The 17,536-nt window shown below is 39.7% G+C and overlaps 1 protein-coding gene across 1 annotated transcript in view; it reads right to left on the reverse strand.

Moving 5' to 3' along the window:
- Positions 1–17,283, reverse strand: part of LOC140232161 (speract receptor-like) — a 239,989-nt gene extending 222,706 nt beyond the window's left edge. Inside the window, exon 1 of the mRNA XM_072312304.1 lies at positions 16,876–17,283. Coding sequence (XP_072168405.1) covers positions 16,876–17,283 — 408 coding nt within the window. The remainder of the gene's footprint in view (positions 1–16,875) is intronic.
- Positions 17,284–17,536: the final 253 nt, after the last annotated feature.

The raw sequence follows: 17,536 nt of genomic DNA on the forward strand, positions 1-17,536 counted from the left end.
TTTCGCAATTTCTTTTAAATTGTGGATACCTAACAAAGCAATACGCTCCTTGTTGTAACCCATTGAAGACGTGTGAAAGGGCTCTGATTGCATCCAACTACAAGGGTTTGGTATGGACTCCTCCGCCTTTCGGAGAGAGTCGTGTTACTACCGCGCCAATCCGCGTTAGCGACGTGTTAAAACGTGTTGAGAACGTAGTCACATCGCGTTGAAGTGCTTTCCGCCATCATTGGACACGGTTCGCGGCGGTTTGATAACCGCCATGAACCGCCATCTAAACCGGCGATGTGTGATCGCCCCTTAAGGCTACACCCGTGTAAGAACGACATGTTCCTTGATAATATCAAGGCCGTGTCACACCTTTGCGGGCAAGCTACGCGGGTTTGTTGCTAGTAGGGATTTTCCAGCACGCAGGAGAATTTTCCGCGGGCGAACAAGAATGTTTGCGAGTTTCGCAATTGTGTCTTACCTGTTAGACGCGTGCTACCTTCTGCTTGCGTGTATTCCGTGTGACCTGCGTGAGAGCTTACGAGAGACTTACGGGTACTGCGAAGTATCTGCGTTGGAGTTGCCTGCGAGGTGCTGCCGGTAAGGGTCTCCTACTGGTGTTCTGCGTGTACCTCTGCGAGCGAACCCCCAAGACTCACTCGGAACAAGTTTTGAGCATGCTCAAGGCATTGTCATACCGTATCTGGGGAAGTTTTACGGGTTGACTTGCGGGGAAAGAAATTTGCTACCCGGAGCTGGTCCGCACCTGACAGTACCTAGCGCGTATCTCGCCCGTAGTTGTCTGGAGGTGCGCACGCAAGTCCGATTTACCCGCAGCCAAGTTTTACGCATGACCAAAACTTTTTTCCGGGTGAGTCGCTGGGATTGCCGGCAGAGGTCCACGCATAACGCCAGTAGGAGGCCCTTAGCGGCAGCATCTCGCAGGCAACTCCCACGCAGGTACTTCGCAGTCCCCGTATGCGACCAAGATAATGACATTCTGTGGGAATTCTGCCATTCTTTCAGAAGAATTTCTTCACTGAGTTGTCAGCCCCAACGCGCCTGGCACACAGGTCACATTTATTCCCGCAAGTAGAACTTAAGTAGAGCGCGTCCAGCAAGTAAGACACATGCACTGAGTCGCCCAAATTTTTGTCCGCCCTCAGAAATTGTCCGGTATGCTGGAAAATCCCCGCACGCAAAAAGCCTGCGTAGCTTGCCCGGAAAGGTGTGACAGGGCCTAAACATGGTTGCGGGTAAAAAAGATTTGCTTGCGCACCTCCGGGCGACTACGGGTGAGAAACGTGCTAGGTAATGTCATGTGCGGGTCATCTGCGGGGACCTCCGGGTAGTAAAAATTGTTCTTTGCAAGTCGCACACAAGGTTTGCCCGGAAAGGTGTGACACACGGCCTTTAGTGATTGAACTGAGGACAGTCATATGGAAGGTAGACAGGTCTGGAGGTGCAATATACTTTATGTTCATGAAACCAGCGATGGCACAGGCAAAGAGCCAACGCCTGCTGCTTGTTGTACTGCACAGGTTGCTGTCCTGTGAGCGTGGCACTAGCCCAAATTGCTTTGTTTCACACGGTCTTCTGCACAGCCAGTCGTAGAGCGGTTCATTTTGTATAGCAATAATTATAAAGTAAGTGAATTTATTTTAAAGACCAATTTTCTAGAACAAAAATGCGCAAGTTAAAGTGTATGTGTTTCTGCGTGTTTGCATTTATGAATGTCATTTTACAGCTCTTTTGCTATGTCAGGAAATGTTTCCGCACACACACACACACCCTTTCAAACATGAAACCCGCCTTTGTTCCTGTGTTCGCACAGGCGTGATGCCTCTTTTGTTGAAATCGCAAGCAATGGGCCGGATGCATAAAAGCTAGCAATTGCTTGCGAGCAATAGCTTTTGCTAGCAAGCACAAGCAATTCAAGCATTTGCTTAAAAACATGCATAAAACAGACCTTTTGCTTGTTCTTACTAGCAGTTGCTTACAATTTTCCAAGCTCTGTAAAATGTGGAGAGCAATGAAACTTTCTCTCCGCGTGCGACCTGGTAGATCCGGGCTACTAAAAGCAGTGATGGGAATCAGCCAGTACATGTGTGTGAGTATAGATGTGTGTGAGCGTCTGTGTGTGTGCATTATGAGTGTCGTTTCATAGCTCTTCTGCTATGTCAGGAAATGTTTCCGCACACACACGCCCTTTGAAATACATGTTGTCACACCGCCTTTGTTCTTGTGTTCGCACAGGCGTGACGTCCCTTTTGTTGAAAACGCAAGCAATTGCGTGTGCACGACAAGCAAAAGGTATAAGCAAAAGGTTATGCATAAATTATAAAAATGGATTTTAGCAATTACTTGAGCTAGATCTTTAACTAGACGAGCTTGTGCTTGTGCTTGAAGCAATTGCTTACAAGCAAATGCTTGGCCTCCAAGCAATTGCTTGTTTTATGTATACGGATTCAACCAAAGGCTAGCACAAGCAATTGCTATTTTTGATGCATTCGGCCCTCTTCCTGACATAGCAGAAGAATAATGAAATGACACTCATAAATGCACACACACAGACGTACACACACATCTATACACAGTTACACACACATGAACTGGCAGATTCCAAGCACCTCTTATAGTAGATCGGATCTGCCAGGTCGCACGTGGAGAGGGGTCTCCTTGCTCTCCACAGATGTCAGACATCCTACCTGTTTTTCATCACATTTTCCGTGCTAACCACTATACACATTCCCGTTGCTGAAGCAAAAAAGTTTCAATTTCAATTTCAATTTATTTCCATATTTCTCGATGAAAAATATATCAAATATAACAAAATTAAATAAAACATGATATCCAGCTAGAAGGCATAATAATCACGAAATGAAATAATACATGATATCCAGCTAAGAGGCATAATAGAATATTGCAAACATATAGAACATTGTGGTCGATCTATGAAAGTTGGAATCTGAGAATGAATGCTAAATAAATATGATGGAACCTACTTAGAAGTAAGCTTGTCTAGCGTAGGTCCCAGTTAAAATCGAGGGTATAAGAATTAAAATGAGGAGCACGGGTACAACGAATGACCGACACATAGAGAGAAAAAAAAAAGAAAATGCAAAAGAAAATACAAATATTCAGGGATATAGCAAATTCTTCTCTAATGCAGATTTGGGGGTCGGATAAGCCACATGCAGCAAGCGGACGAGCCGTTGTCATTCTGGCAATATTAATGAGTCAACGTATAATGACAATGGTATGGTTTGGACAACATTAGAAAATTGTACATTTTGTGTCTTCAGAAAAGACGGGAAACTATTGAGAAAAGAACACGTGCACCAGCAAGTTAAAAAAATAACAACAATCCAACAACCACTTGCATTGCAGTGTGAATAAAAATGCCGGCTGTCACCGCGCCCCTAATGTCTTCAGAGAAGGAAGAATTAGGAACACTGCACTATGACAGAATTTGAGAATGTAAACAGCTGGACTCAAGTCTGATTAACATGACAACAGCCAGTACAGTACAGTACAGTACAGTACAGTACAGTACATCGGGAAAGTCCTGGATAAAAGAATTTCAGTGAGCTTGATTAATGTAGTTTCTTACACAACCTAGGAGGAATTTCTTCCAGATTCAACCCACTCCTGCACAAGCTTGGTTTTTATTTTATGAATATGAAAATGATACTTAAAAGCGAACGTCCAAGTTAAGCAAAAGCGCAAGCTCATTTTACAGGGCTTGGAAAATCGTAAGCAATTTCTTGGAAGACCAAGCAAAAGGTCTGTTTTATGCACATGTTTTTAAGCAAATGCTTGCGGGCAGCAATTGCTTGTGCTTGCTAGCAAAAGCTTTTACTTGCAAGCAATTGCTACTTTTTATGCATCCGGCCCAATGTCATCGCTTGTACGAACACAAGAACAAAGGCGGGTTTGATAGCATGTATTTGAAAAGGGTGCGTGTGTGCCGAAATATTTCCTGACTTAGCAAAAGACCTATTAAAGAGGAAATCCAGTCCAAATATAGGTTAGTCTGATAAAAAGGAGTAAAATCTTCCGAGTTCAATGGTAAATGTTTGGCTGAAATCGAATGAAAAATAAGGAAGTTATGACATTTTGAAGTTTTGCTCATTTCTGCAAAACAGTTCTTGTACTGTGAATATGGATACGCAAATGAGTGAGCTAACCATGTCATAATCTCATAATTTTCCATTGATTGTGTACAAAGAAAAAAAAAGACGAAAATTCAATATTTCTGTCATTGATGTCTGAAATATGCTGCTGTTCCTGGTTGAATATAACTTCAGAATAGTAATAAGTTAGATATACCGGGATTTGAGCCTCGGGCATAATTGCTTTTGAATGAAAAACAGGAAATTTCAAAATTTTATTTACAAACTATGGCAAGTTGTGAGGGGATGACATGCTTACTTTACCGTTTACATATTCATATTGATTCATATTTCCTCAAAAATTAACGAAACTTCAAAATGTCACAACTTCCTTCGTTTTCATCGGATTTCGATCAAAATCTTACCGTTGAACTCGTAATATTTTACTCTTTCTTATCAAACTAACTTATATTTGGACTGAATTTTCCCCTTTAAATGATTATGTCATTGTATTCATAAAATAATGCACACACAGAGACACAGACACACACGTACTGGCTGTATCCTATCAATTCACCAATAGTAGCCCGGATCTGCCAGGTCGTACGTGGAGAGAGGCCTCTCTTCTCTCCACAGACGATGTCAGACATCCTATCCGTTTCTCATCACATTCCCCTTGTTGAAACGAAAAAGTTTCTTGCCCATCTTAGGAGGAATTTCTTGGAGATTTATACCTCTCCTGCACAATTTTGGTCTTTCTTTTATGAATATGAACAGGAAAATGATGCTTAAAAGGAAACGTCCCAGTCCCAGAGCTTGGAAAATCGTAAGCAATTGCTAGCAAGAACAAGCATAAGGTCCGTTCTATGCATACGTTTCTTAAGCAAATACTTGGTTTCTAAGCAATTGCTTGTCGGCAGCAAGCAACTGCCTGTGTTTACCAGTAAAAGCTTTTGCTCGCAAGCAATTGCTTGTTTTTATGCATACGAATTCAAGAAAAAGGCTAGCACAAGTGATGCTAGTTTTTATGCATACGGCCCAATGTCGTCTTGCCGGAGAAAACACCGGAGAAATCAATCAACCAGCAAGCCAAACCCCCTCCCCCTCCAAGAAAAACAAGACACACAAACAAACAAACAAACAAACGAACAAACAAACAAACAAACAAAACATATAAACATGCAAACATTCACGACTGCATTGCACATAAACACACAGTATTGATTGCATGTAGGCCCTTTATTCGTAGGGTTTTGTTTGTTTGAGTGTGTGTGGTTTTTTTTTAATCTGGTTTCTTTTGCAAGTGTTAAAGTAAAACAAATCTCTCTTGTTCTGTTTTAGTTTGCTTTGTTTTTTTTTATAACTTACATTTGGTTTCTGCCGACGTGAATAGGCTACATTTTTATCGACTAAGATGTTTCGGATATCTGCGATCAAACAGTGTGCCATAGACTGTCTTCATTGAAGAAATAGGTGGTAAATTTTACATTGCGCTAATATTCAAGGAGCAAAATGGTCTTGTAATTTAGATTTTGTTCTGATGATGACAGGTGAATTAATATAATCCACTCAGCGAATGACGTTCGCGCCAATTACAAATACACTTAAAGTGTATTAAATCACGCAATGCACTCAGAGCTGTAAAAAAATAATAACAACTTCAAAACTGCTACACTGTGTGTGCTATTTACAACCACTCTCGGCTGTCATTGTCAATTCTGCTTCCAACCAACAGTAATGCAGTTACCCAGCATAACCATCATAACGACGACACCTATTAATGAATGGCTACGTATATCGCGGTGCATGCGAAGATGCAATGTTTGCAGCTAAATGAGACTGCACTGTACCTTGCATGTTGCGATGTGAAAAGTCCATTACATACAACAACTGCAGTGTCAAGGAAGGAAAACATACAAGGACATCATACAAACATACATACAAAAACAAAACAAAACAAAAATCAAAAATGTAGGGGCCTACATCGCGATCAACAGCAGGGCCTCAAAACGGAGTGTGTGTGTGTGTGTGTGTGGGGGGGGGGTGGTGGTTTGCCACAATTGACCCTTGCCCTGCCCCCTCCCCTCCCCTCCCCCCCCCCCCCCCGGCTCGCAGCAATGTACCTCACAAAACGTTCATCAGCCCCTGTACAGCACCAACAGCTTATTGATCCTTTATGCGCCACACCTACCATTCTCTGAACTGGGTTTTCATTATTCACTGAATGTGCTGATTTGCACATGCGATTGATATCATGCCATAAGATACGATAGTAAGGAAACAAAAACAACTAGAAACAAACACACGCTTCGGCAGACGTTACATATTAGGTGTTGTATATAGGTAAATTGTAAGTCTGTTAAAAGTATATATATATATTTTTTTCTAAGAGTCTTCTTTATTTCTCAGCAGAGAAGCATATCTAGCTGAGGATCTCCAGACGTGTTCTGTGGGTTGCGTGCTGGTGACAAAACTGATTAATACTGCATGTGATAACGCGATCAACGTTAAAAAAGGAATACATGTATATATCTGGCGTCGAGAAAGACCGTAGCTAGGTGATTTTTCACCCGTTGCAGTATGGAAATGAAATAAAGTCTGGAATCCATCTTTGTGAGTGATAGTTGAGCTGTGAAATCAGCCTCCAGAAGAAGCCAGAAAGCAGTAACCGATAAATAAAAAGCAGATGTTTGAATACTCTGCAGCGAGTAGTGTAATGGTTCATATTCCACTCTAAACCGGTGTGTGTGTGTGTGGGGGGGGGGGGGTGGGTAAGAATATCGTTATGTTGTGACTTCAGCGAATAATGAATGACACCATCATATTGTTGTTCATTAAGAGGTAAATGGCAATAAAAACTCTCGTTTTACGAAATTAGCAAATAATGCAGCATAAATAGCATGTTGAATCAATACGACTTCATTTCAATTAAATAAAAAAAAAATGAATGCTATGAACAGAAATATATAGGGCTGTGACGGCATTCATACATAGTTTTGAACGAATGTCACGTTTGTTTCTGCGTCTTCTGCTTGTTTGTAATGACTGTGCAAGCGTGAAGCAATCGTACAGTAGAAAAAAAAAAAAACCCAGCTAGGTATCAAGAGAATTTGTTTTACTTTTTTTTTGGGGGGGGGGGGTGGGGAGTGGCTGCCTTAAAGCGTTTGATGCAGTGGCGGTATTTGACGCATGAGGCAAATTCAGTGGAAATCTGATGAATCAGAATTCTGGGCGCATTTCATTTGAAAACGCACTGAAGCGTCCACTGCCGTAAGCAGGGTCGTAGGTAGAGAATGAGTGCGGTTTTTTTTTTCATTTTTTTTTTATTCCAACTAATTGACAAGTCATATTGAATGAAAGAAAGATTTAATTTGTAGAGGGAGACAAAGTGAAGAAACTCGCACCTAAATTGACAAGTCATTCGAAATTCAACAAATCTAGGCTAAATTACGTTATTGTCCATTGTTGATATTTTGCAGTACCAATAGGAACTCATTATGCACCTCTTCCTGCACAATATCAGCCATCCACTCGAGAAATGTGAATTTGTCAATATCACAATTAGGATTATTCATAGTCCAGTCCAGCACCACTTAAAAACAGAAACACCGTTCATCACAACGTTTTCTCTGTGTTTTTTTTCCCTAGTAGAATTCTAGCAAACAATGTTAAGCGCATCATGAAGATACCACTGCAAGGATTAGCTGTTGCTCTACAGCGTATTTGGCAGAAACGGTGTTCAGCCAAGCCCGAGAATTGCCGGAGACGGGCATCAATTCTTCCATCGATCGCAGCGTGACAGAAGTCGGCAAACGCGGATTTTCTCCGGGGGCAGCCATTTAAATACCCCTTTGCGAAATGAAAGCAATTTTGCAGGGAAATATAAAGGAGAAAGAATCGCGTGATTTCAGTGTGGTTTTAGTACACCAGATATACGATTACAAAGACTTAAATGCGCAGGTGTTAGTGGCTTTAGCAGTTTGGGAAACGCGTTTCTCCTCTTCTCGCCATCACAATCCCGTCTTTTTGCAACGGCAACAAGCCATACGCACTCGTAGACCTATGTTTTGTCATACATTTAATTCAAGTCTCGAATCATACTGTTCATCGTTCTTCCTATAAAACATTCTTCTCCAACCAACCCTTTTGTTATTTGCTTGAGGTTATACAATCTGCACTTGTTTTAATCAGTGCCGCAAGAGGGCTTACGACTGCTATATTTTTGTATCTTCTAAAGGTATTCTATAATACGGTATGGTATATCAAGTTACAGCAGTTCGTCAGAGTCTCAGCACAGCGTAGTAACGCCGAATACAGTAATACATGTGCGATGGAAATAATTGACTCAAAATGTCGTTCCTTTGATCTCGCTTCTGGTTACATTGTACACTTGTATCGTCCCTATATCAATCATGAAATATTGATGTGCCTGTAACATGAGAGTGTGGTATTGAATTCACAGTTGCATTCGTCCTCATACTGGGAGAACCAGTTCCTTAAAAGACCCCTTTTCATACATGTACATGCCGCTGAATTCTCGCGATCTTTTCTGAACTATTCCTTTTCACGCACTCGTCCTTTTCTACCTACGTCTGCTCTGGTACACCCTAGTATAACTCTTTAAACATGACGTGTGTATTACTTTGAAAATGGAAGAAACGTCGGAATAGGTATCATAATAATGTATTAGGCTCTCATATCGAGGAAGGCGAAATCTGAAGGAATTTGAATATGGTTAAAAGAATGATGAGACAAAATTAAACTTCATTTCATGTTGCCGCAACGTACCAAAATGGTATTAACCTTTGTCAAATTCTGGACAACACGACAAATTACTGTAGATGTGGAAAGGGTTAAATGTGTTCTCGGAAACAAATCACTCAAGAGCTGTTGGCGCACCGATACGGGTCGGAAGAAAGCTGCTGTAAAAAACAACAACAACAACAACAAATTCACTGGATAGCGTCGTGAATGAGGTGACATCTATACTTGTCGGCGTGGCCGCTTTAGCGGCGAACTGTTAAATGTTACAAGTCGAGGGGCTTTTTGAGGAGAAAGAATTATATATGAATAGCGAAGTGAACACGCTGCGTATAGTGAAGTAGCCGCTATCCATCGACTAATGTTTCTCAATTCTTTCATATACACAGGGTGCCGAAAGGAATCGTGTGCTCGGAGTAGAGTCTGTGATTACTCATAGTCTGAAGAATTGAGGTGTCAGTGGATCTACAAAGCATGCACAATAAGTGTGAAATGTCATCGACACTTTTGAGAATATCATGCTTATTCGCTCTCAGCTCGATGACAAATGTGTAACGTTCCCACAGAGGATCGAGAAGGCTCGCAAGTGGTCAACTATAAATGGCTCATTCGCTGGACCTTTATGTTTCTTTCTCAATCTGTATATAAACACTTGTATATAAATTTATAAACACACACATATCTTTCCATCTCTCTCTTTTTTCTTCTCTCTCTCTCTCGCTATATATATATATATATATATATATATATATATATATATATATATATATATACATATATATATGATTATAATTGAGACAAGATGACAGAAGCGTTCGGTAAACATATCAGCATCATCCCCCTAGATAACTATATAATTCCATTTTTATGGAATGCGAGTGGGTAAAATCGCATGCATGCAACCGTGTGTGTGTGTGTGTGTGTGTGTGTGTGTTCGCCTGATTTGCATGCCTGTGTGTGTATGTGCGTGTTCTTTCGAGACCATTCTTGTACCATGATTGATTTTTCCTTTCATGAAATGTCATATCAATCTCTCTGAGCAAGTTCGACGGTGGATAATTGTATGAAATCAAATTGAGATGGGATTATTGAAATGTTTCCTCGGCAAGGCAATACACGTGATTTCACGAGGAACTGATGGTATACATCTGTCTTGTGCTCGGTTAGTCACATAATGATTAAACGGCGAAATTGCATCCTTTTAGGCCAATTACACATCCAATACAACTGTTCAGTGAAGACTAATGTAACTTGCGTAAGAACGTGAACTCGACATAATACAATCATTGCCCATGAATCGCATTGTTGTGTGCGTTTTTACAATATTTCAAATAATCACTAACCTGTCTTTAATACAAGCATGCTAAAACAATAGTAATCAATTTTGTTGTACTGTGTTTCTATGACGAGCTATGGACAGTTGATCGGTTCCCCATTAAATTCTTAAATAAATCTCGAAGATATTAAACATCAGGGATTCACAGGTGTCTGCATCCAGGTCGCAAAAAAAAAAAAAACCAACAACAAATAAAACGAACATCATTACTGAATGTTTAACAATCTTTATTCATTCGGAGATGATGGTCACTACCGACAGCATTGCGATTTCACAGTAATAATGTTGAATATTGCGCTAATGTAATTTAAACAAATAAGAAAGATATAATGTCTACAAAAATTCAGAATGACATTGATTTATTACATCTTAAGGCCTGTCACGTTCATATCATTTTACATCCCCATTAGAACATCCCCCACTATATCGAGATAACCCAACATTAGTTTTATTTGGCCAGGATTCCACGCAAGAGTTTACCGTAAAAAAAAAATCTAATCGAGTTGTGATATGTTGTCGATTTGTGGAGATACTATCGAGAACTGCAATTGATTAATATATATTTACCTACAGAATAATTTGCACACACTTCTTCTAATGCGATTTATCACCTCAATTCATATCATTTTTTTTTCAAATTCTCGTGATGAACCGGAAGAGGTAAATCCAGATGGACAGCATCATTTGGGCAATATCACACAGATATTGACTGATTCGGGGTGGAATATAACAGTCAATAGACTACCAGGGAGTTATACATGTATTTTCCAAAGGGATTATAAATTCCCTCAGAGCGCTGCGCGCTTCGGGAAAATATGATCACGAAGGAAAATAATTATAACTCCTTGGCGTTCCACAGATTACTATATCTACCCCCTACCAGTCGATATCTGTTATATTAGATGGCCTTGATTACGCTTATTGTAACAATTTTACTGATCTACAGGAGAGTACAGAATGACACATTTTTGTTCATGATCAGATAGGCCTACTCAGTAAGTTTTCAGATGATTCCAGTAAATTCAACGCACACCACTTGTTAAGATCCAGTGCAATGATGTCACGTATAACTGGTCATTCAGTGTTTCAATCCAAGTTCCAATGTAGGTCCTATATAATTACAGCGCAACAGTTCAAGCAATCGAAGCACAAAGCTAACATATTTACACAAACTGTGAAGTAGTCTAGTTGTCTACTTGTTTATGATGTTCACTGTACAGTGATGAAAGTGAAACTGCATGATATTTTTTCTGGTCATACATCAAGTTTGTTAGAAACAAAATTCATCGTTTGAGGAGAAGACTGTGAGCTTGACGGTGACTGAACGATGAATGTAGATTTCGGTGACTATGCTCGGTGACTATGTTCTAGGCCTACTATTTCTATCGACGTATAATAACGTTAGGCTCATGTCCACTAACGACGTTAGTTCTAACGTTAGGCTCATGTCCATTAACGACGCTAGTACTAAAGTTAGGCTCAGGTCCAAAAGATCAGCAGAGGAGAGCCACGAGTAGGCCTACAGGCTACGTCTACGACTCTATGAGATGTGCTTAGGGAAACCGGTGGACTTGATGGGGGTCTGCTTTTCGTGTTGGACCAGACCCTGGAAATGGACTTGTCTAGTTGTTGGCCTACGCCTATATTGTCTTTTTGCCTTTGTCTTTTTGTCTTTGAACTCAGTAAACCTCAGTAAGTGGGTCATAGGAGCTATACTCACAAAACGACTTTACAGGGCAATTTTCTTCATTTGTTTCGTACATGCGTCCACACTGGCTCCCCAGTACGTCATCTTTTTCTCCCCTGTGTTTTTTTTAGTAAATTTGTCTTGTGCCATATATTATACGTATCTTCTGTCACAGAAATCTGTAGCTATTTCTTCTTTTACCTCTGTTGCAGAAACAAACACAGTGTTTTGCATACCTGCTCGGTGTCGTAGTCCTTCTCAATTTGTTCGATGTTCGATGTCAATGAATTGCCCTCGCTCTAAGAACTGAACTGAATAATTATGTCTAACGCTTGTTTTAGGACATGTTTAGGGGATTTAGAATCCTTATCCTTCAAAAGCTGATCGAGCTCGTCGTTGTTCATTATAGACAAAACGGGGTTCCATTTTGAAGTGTGAATCCAAACTTCGCGGGTCGAATGATACGTGCATACGTAAGTACCTACGTTAGACCAAGGAGCTTGAAGCTCCTTGATTAGACTATAGGTTTAGGCCTAGCGCATTATAGCCGGCTTATGCCGTCTACTCTCTCACGTACGGGGGGGGGGGGGGGGAGAGACTAGCTACACCCTCATGTTGGTGTAATTGTTGATTTTCAACCCATAAGAGGGCGACAGACATGGAAAATATAGTCATTTGACCGGTTGGTGAAATACAAGGAGGTGGAAAATATTACATTTACGATCCTCGCAAACAGTACCAGGTGACGAGCTGTCGATCAATCACATCCTAGTAACAGTATAGGCCATCTAATATGACGAAATAAGCCTCGAGTCCTCAGTGCAAATGCGACCGTGCATTACAAAACCAACGCCCAGATTATACGTGAGAAATCACAATAGATAAAATGGGCCAATGTGATCAATCATATTTTTTTTTCATATTTTCTAAAAAGAGAAAATTTTATTCTACCATATTCTTAATTTTTGGAACATAAAACGAATGAGAAACTGAAAAAAACCTGTTACTCCATGCTGCAACTAAACCACCACTGTTGACAGTACAAGTGCTTAAGCCACTATAATTACCCCACAACATGATAAAAAGAACTATAAAAGATGTTTGAAGTGTAATAGTGATAAAGTAAATGAAAATAATCGTAATATTCATACAGTCAGTGTTTTTATTTTCACCGATATTAATTTCAATATTTTGTTACCATCTAAACAGTCATTACAGTATTGGCGTAGCCGGGGATTTTAAATGAGTAATACAGGGACTAACGATGTGCATAACACGACATAATGAATAGAAGGATTTTGAACTGAATTTTCTTAAAGATCACTCCTACATGACGTGTGTCAGCACCAACATTTCGCGGGGAAAGGTCTTCAAAGTGTATGATACCACGACTTTATGCCCAAATGTTGAAATGTGTCTTTCATGCGTGACGGAATAGTACACTTTATCTATAGCTGCTTAGGTATCTTAAATTTGTAATTGTGTTTGAGCCTACCTATGTGTAAGAACATTCGGTTACCTTGTCGCAACATAATATGTTTCCCGTTATTTTTACTTTCATGCGAATATCGCGTATTTTAGAGTTGTTTTCAATGATTCGCAATCATTGAGCCTTGATATACGTGACTTGTGACATCAACACAACGTACACAATGAAGTAGCTGTTACTAAGGGATTTGCAGTATCTTGATTTTAAAAATCATTAGAGGCAGACAAAGTGTCACTATGAGCAACCGGTCTACTGCTGTTGTTATTATTTGATCTAAAAGACTGAACCCTCATAATGTCGGCTTCTAGTGCGATGAGAGGACCGTTGTAACCTTCGACGACATAAATTGATTAATCAGCTTAATATTTATAAGTGCATTAGTCTCGAAAATATATACAGCGTCCTTGGTTGCCTCGTAGGCACGTCCAGGGGAAGCGGGAACAGCAGCTATATCGTAATCACGTTTGTTATTAAAAGTTTGTTGATATATATATATATATATATACATATATCATCAACGTAATGACGGTAACAACAATTACGATGATGATTTAAAAGAAGAAGATGATGATGATGATAACAACAATAATAATAATAATAATAATAATAATAATAATAATAATAATAATGATGATAATAATAATAACATTGAAAGCAGTGGTAATAATTATGACAATAACAATCCAAAAAGCAGCATCAATTGGGACGGCGAGAATCCTGAGGAAATTATTAGAAATCTAAGTTCCAGGATGGAACTTGACGTGATGATGATCTCCAAGAAATTTCTTGTGATGATAGAACAAAATAATGTATGTATATATATCCAAAAACCAGGGATCCATTTCCGGAGGACACCAATATTTCAACTCGTGCACTTTTTCCAGAAAAAAAAAGGAAGAACAGTAAGAGGAGTAATATTTCAAAGTTAAGCACCATTTTGTCGTCCCTCAAATCTCATATATCTCATATGCAATTTATATATATATATATATATATGTGTGTGTGTGTGTGTGTGTGTGTGTGTGCATATGATCATACATCGGTGTATAGCTCTATAGCTCTTAAGCTCTATAATGTAACATCTTTGTCTCACGAAGGATGAGCATTTTGTTTTGATAATACGAGGTACAAAAAAAAAAGATGCGAATTGTCTTTTGATTGGTTTTGAGTTACAATGCGCACAACATCTAATCTTTTTAAAAAGCAGCCTAACAATAGCATATTATGCAGTTATGAGTATTGAGACTGCACAGTATCGTAATAAGAAGTGACGGTAAGCATGTGGCTTTGGATATGGAACCTTGAATCTGACTGCATCGAAGAGGCAGCGTCAAGTACTCATATGCCAAGTAGGGAGGACGTATACAGTGAAAAAAAATATATATTGCCGAAGAGTGGCGTTACATGATTATGGTCAAAGAGCACAATACATAGAAATTGTGTTGTGATGTGATTCGGCGGAATTAATATCATTGTAAACCTTCCAGTTCTTCGCCCAAATGTAATATGTTTGTTGCAATCTTATAGGAGTAGAATAAAATGTGTTTTGTAGTCACTTTTTTCTCCAAATTTGTTTTGGGCATATATCATTTAATCAAGTTACCATTACATTCAACACGTAAAATTAGACATTAATATTTTCAGGATCACTGGTTCTCTAGCTGTTGAAGTGACTTTGCTCGCGCTGTCGGAACATGACATTGACATGGCTCAAAAACTCTAGCATAACAGAGCAAGGTAATTGTTCTTTCACTATTGGAATATGCTTGCTGATATGTGCATTTGATATATTTTGAATATAAAAAACTAAACTAAAACTAAACAAACAAACAGACAAACAAACAAACAGTGGGAATGTGTGCTTCAAGTGACATTTATGTGACAAAGAATGAATGATCATGCAAATCATAAGATCAAGATGATTCTTTAGAGCTGCATATAACCAGCCTATTCATGAGACACGAAAACACACACAATATTTTGATAAATTTCATGGCAAATACTGCTGAAATCATCATGTTCATCGTTCCAAGAATTTAATGCTGATTGCCTATAAAATAATCTTGAACTAACGAAAGTGAGCCACATCATGAAAGGCATTGTATGTCATACGTTTTCTGTATTATGCTGTGTTTATGCCTTAACGGCACTTAAAATATCCTATATCTTCCATCACAGGCCTTTCTTACAATGCATTCCCAAGTGAGTCAATTTCATCGATATCCTTGAGCCGCGCTATGCCTTTAAAACGGTATGAAAGCAAGCTCAAGCTGGTGCCGTTGATCTCCATAGAGCTTCCCGAATACAACCAGACCTTTCTACTATTCGGTCTCGTATCGATTGCTCTTTGACAGGTGCAATAATATAATTGTCGACCAACATACGATTCCGAGCAAAGGCTTGGTTCACATTCATTTTGTATGCATCTCGTAATCTCCTTCCTCCTTCTCTGTCATCTCTCACCCACACACCGACAAACGCACACACGCACACACATTCTTCCTACAGTTACACTTTGTATAACATTATATTCCCTTTGTTTAATAACATAGTGGGAATATGTGACCCTGCACCACAAAACCAACAAAAAGTCATCAGACAGGGATTTTTAGATATGGACAGATTCTGAAAGAGCAGATTCTAAGCTTTAAAATTATGTGTGACTCAATTCAAATGTACGCTCCTAACCTATCTAAATAATCGCGAGGAAAGAAGAAGAAAGAAAGCGCACACTCTGGATAAGTGCGAATTGAGAAAAGTACAGGGTCTATTCAAGTGCTTAATCCTTACTTAAACAAGATGTAGACCACTGCAGCAACAACATTTCAGGGATTATCACATTAAGTAGAAAATTTATCAAGCATGATCTATCAACACATCATCTTTTCAAAAGTTATTGGAGTTGAAAGTGAAAGGTGTGCAAAGGATTTTCAAGAAATGAAAAGGGGCCTCTAAGACATACCTGATCACACTACTCTACCGATAAAGGGTTGTGGAAAATCTGCTGAAAGCCCACTTTCCCGTTCATTTTATGATCCCAAACTTAAGTACAATCTAGAAGAAATAGCTGTCTCAAAAAATATGGAAAAACTCAAAACTGACTAGGTTGATCCGATTCACCTTTTTTGAATCCTCACGAAAAATCAAGGGGTGCGACTTTTTGTTGGTTTTGTAATGCACGGTCACATAATTATATTCTCATATTTGTGGAGCAAGTAAAACTTAAACGAGCAATTGAACAGTTTCTAATAGTAGTGGCAGCTTCAGCTGTAAATTTAGATACTGGTGGTTGACCGATATGGATCAAATTACTTTCTGGTAGGGAAGTGCGATTGGCTGCTATGCTGACCAGTAATGAACGCCACTCAATTGCATTTCGAGATCTTCATAACTATTGTAAGCGATGATAGCAAGGAAACAACAAGTGTCACTACTATGGAAATAGTTATGATCTTATGCAACTTACTATGATAATTGAGAAATTGAGCAGAGGACTTACGTATGAAATCATAGGTAGATTCCAGGCAGCTGCAACCTTGGCCTCAGTGGTACAGGTAGCATCCGGCCCAATGAAGGCTACCACCCCATCCCGCCACTGGTCTGTCAGTGCTCGTATTGAGCCCTCCTCGTTGCCAGACGTGTTTGTCCAGCGGAATTGCAGCCGATAGCCGGGCAGAAGGCTCGGATTGTCGTTCACATCGCGAACAGCTAGCGTCATCCCGCTCCCAATGAAACGAGCAGTGCGATCCACGCCGCTGTCAGAGGCGAGGAATCCGATGGTTATATTGACTGGCTCCGAGGTGACTTTGTTGGACCCCGAGGTCTGAGCTCGGCTAATGCTGATTATGACCAAGACGACAGCGAAGGGGAAGAGCATGGTATTTCCTCTCTTGTCCGTTGAAAGCATGGTGTCTAGTTTTAATTTCCAATGACTATGTTAACAAAGCCCCTTAAAATTTCGTCCACAGAGTCAATAATCTAAGGACTTGATATCTAGATAGTTACCGTTAAACGTACCGAAATAGATAATTACAACAAATCAAATGAAAGTAGTGTCTCCGAAACATGAAAAGGAATTTTTAAAAATGATACGCTCCACATAGGCATTTCCTCTACTTCAAGGTACGGATGCAAGCAACACTCAATGTGAGACGTGAATA

This window comes from Diadema setosum, chromosome 8, assembly GCF_964275005.1.
Source record: "Diadema setosum chromosome 8, eeDiaSeto1, whole genome shotgun sequence".
NCBI classification, from domain to species: Eukaryota; Metazoa; Echinodermata; class Echinoidea; order Diadematoida; family Diadematidae; genus Diadema; species Diadema setosum.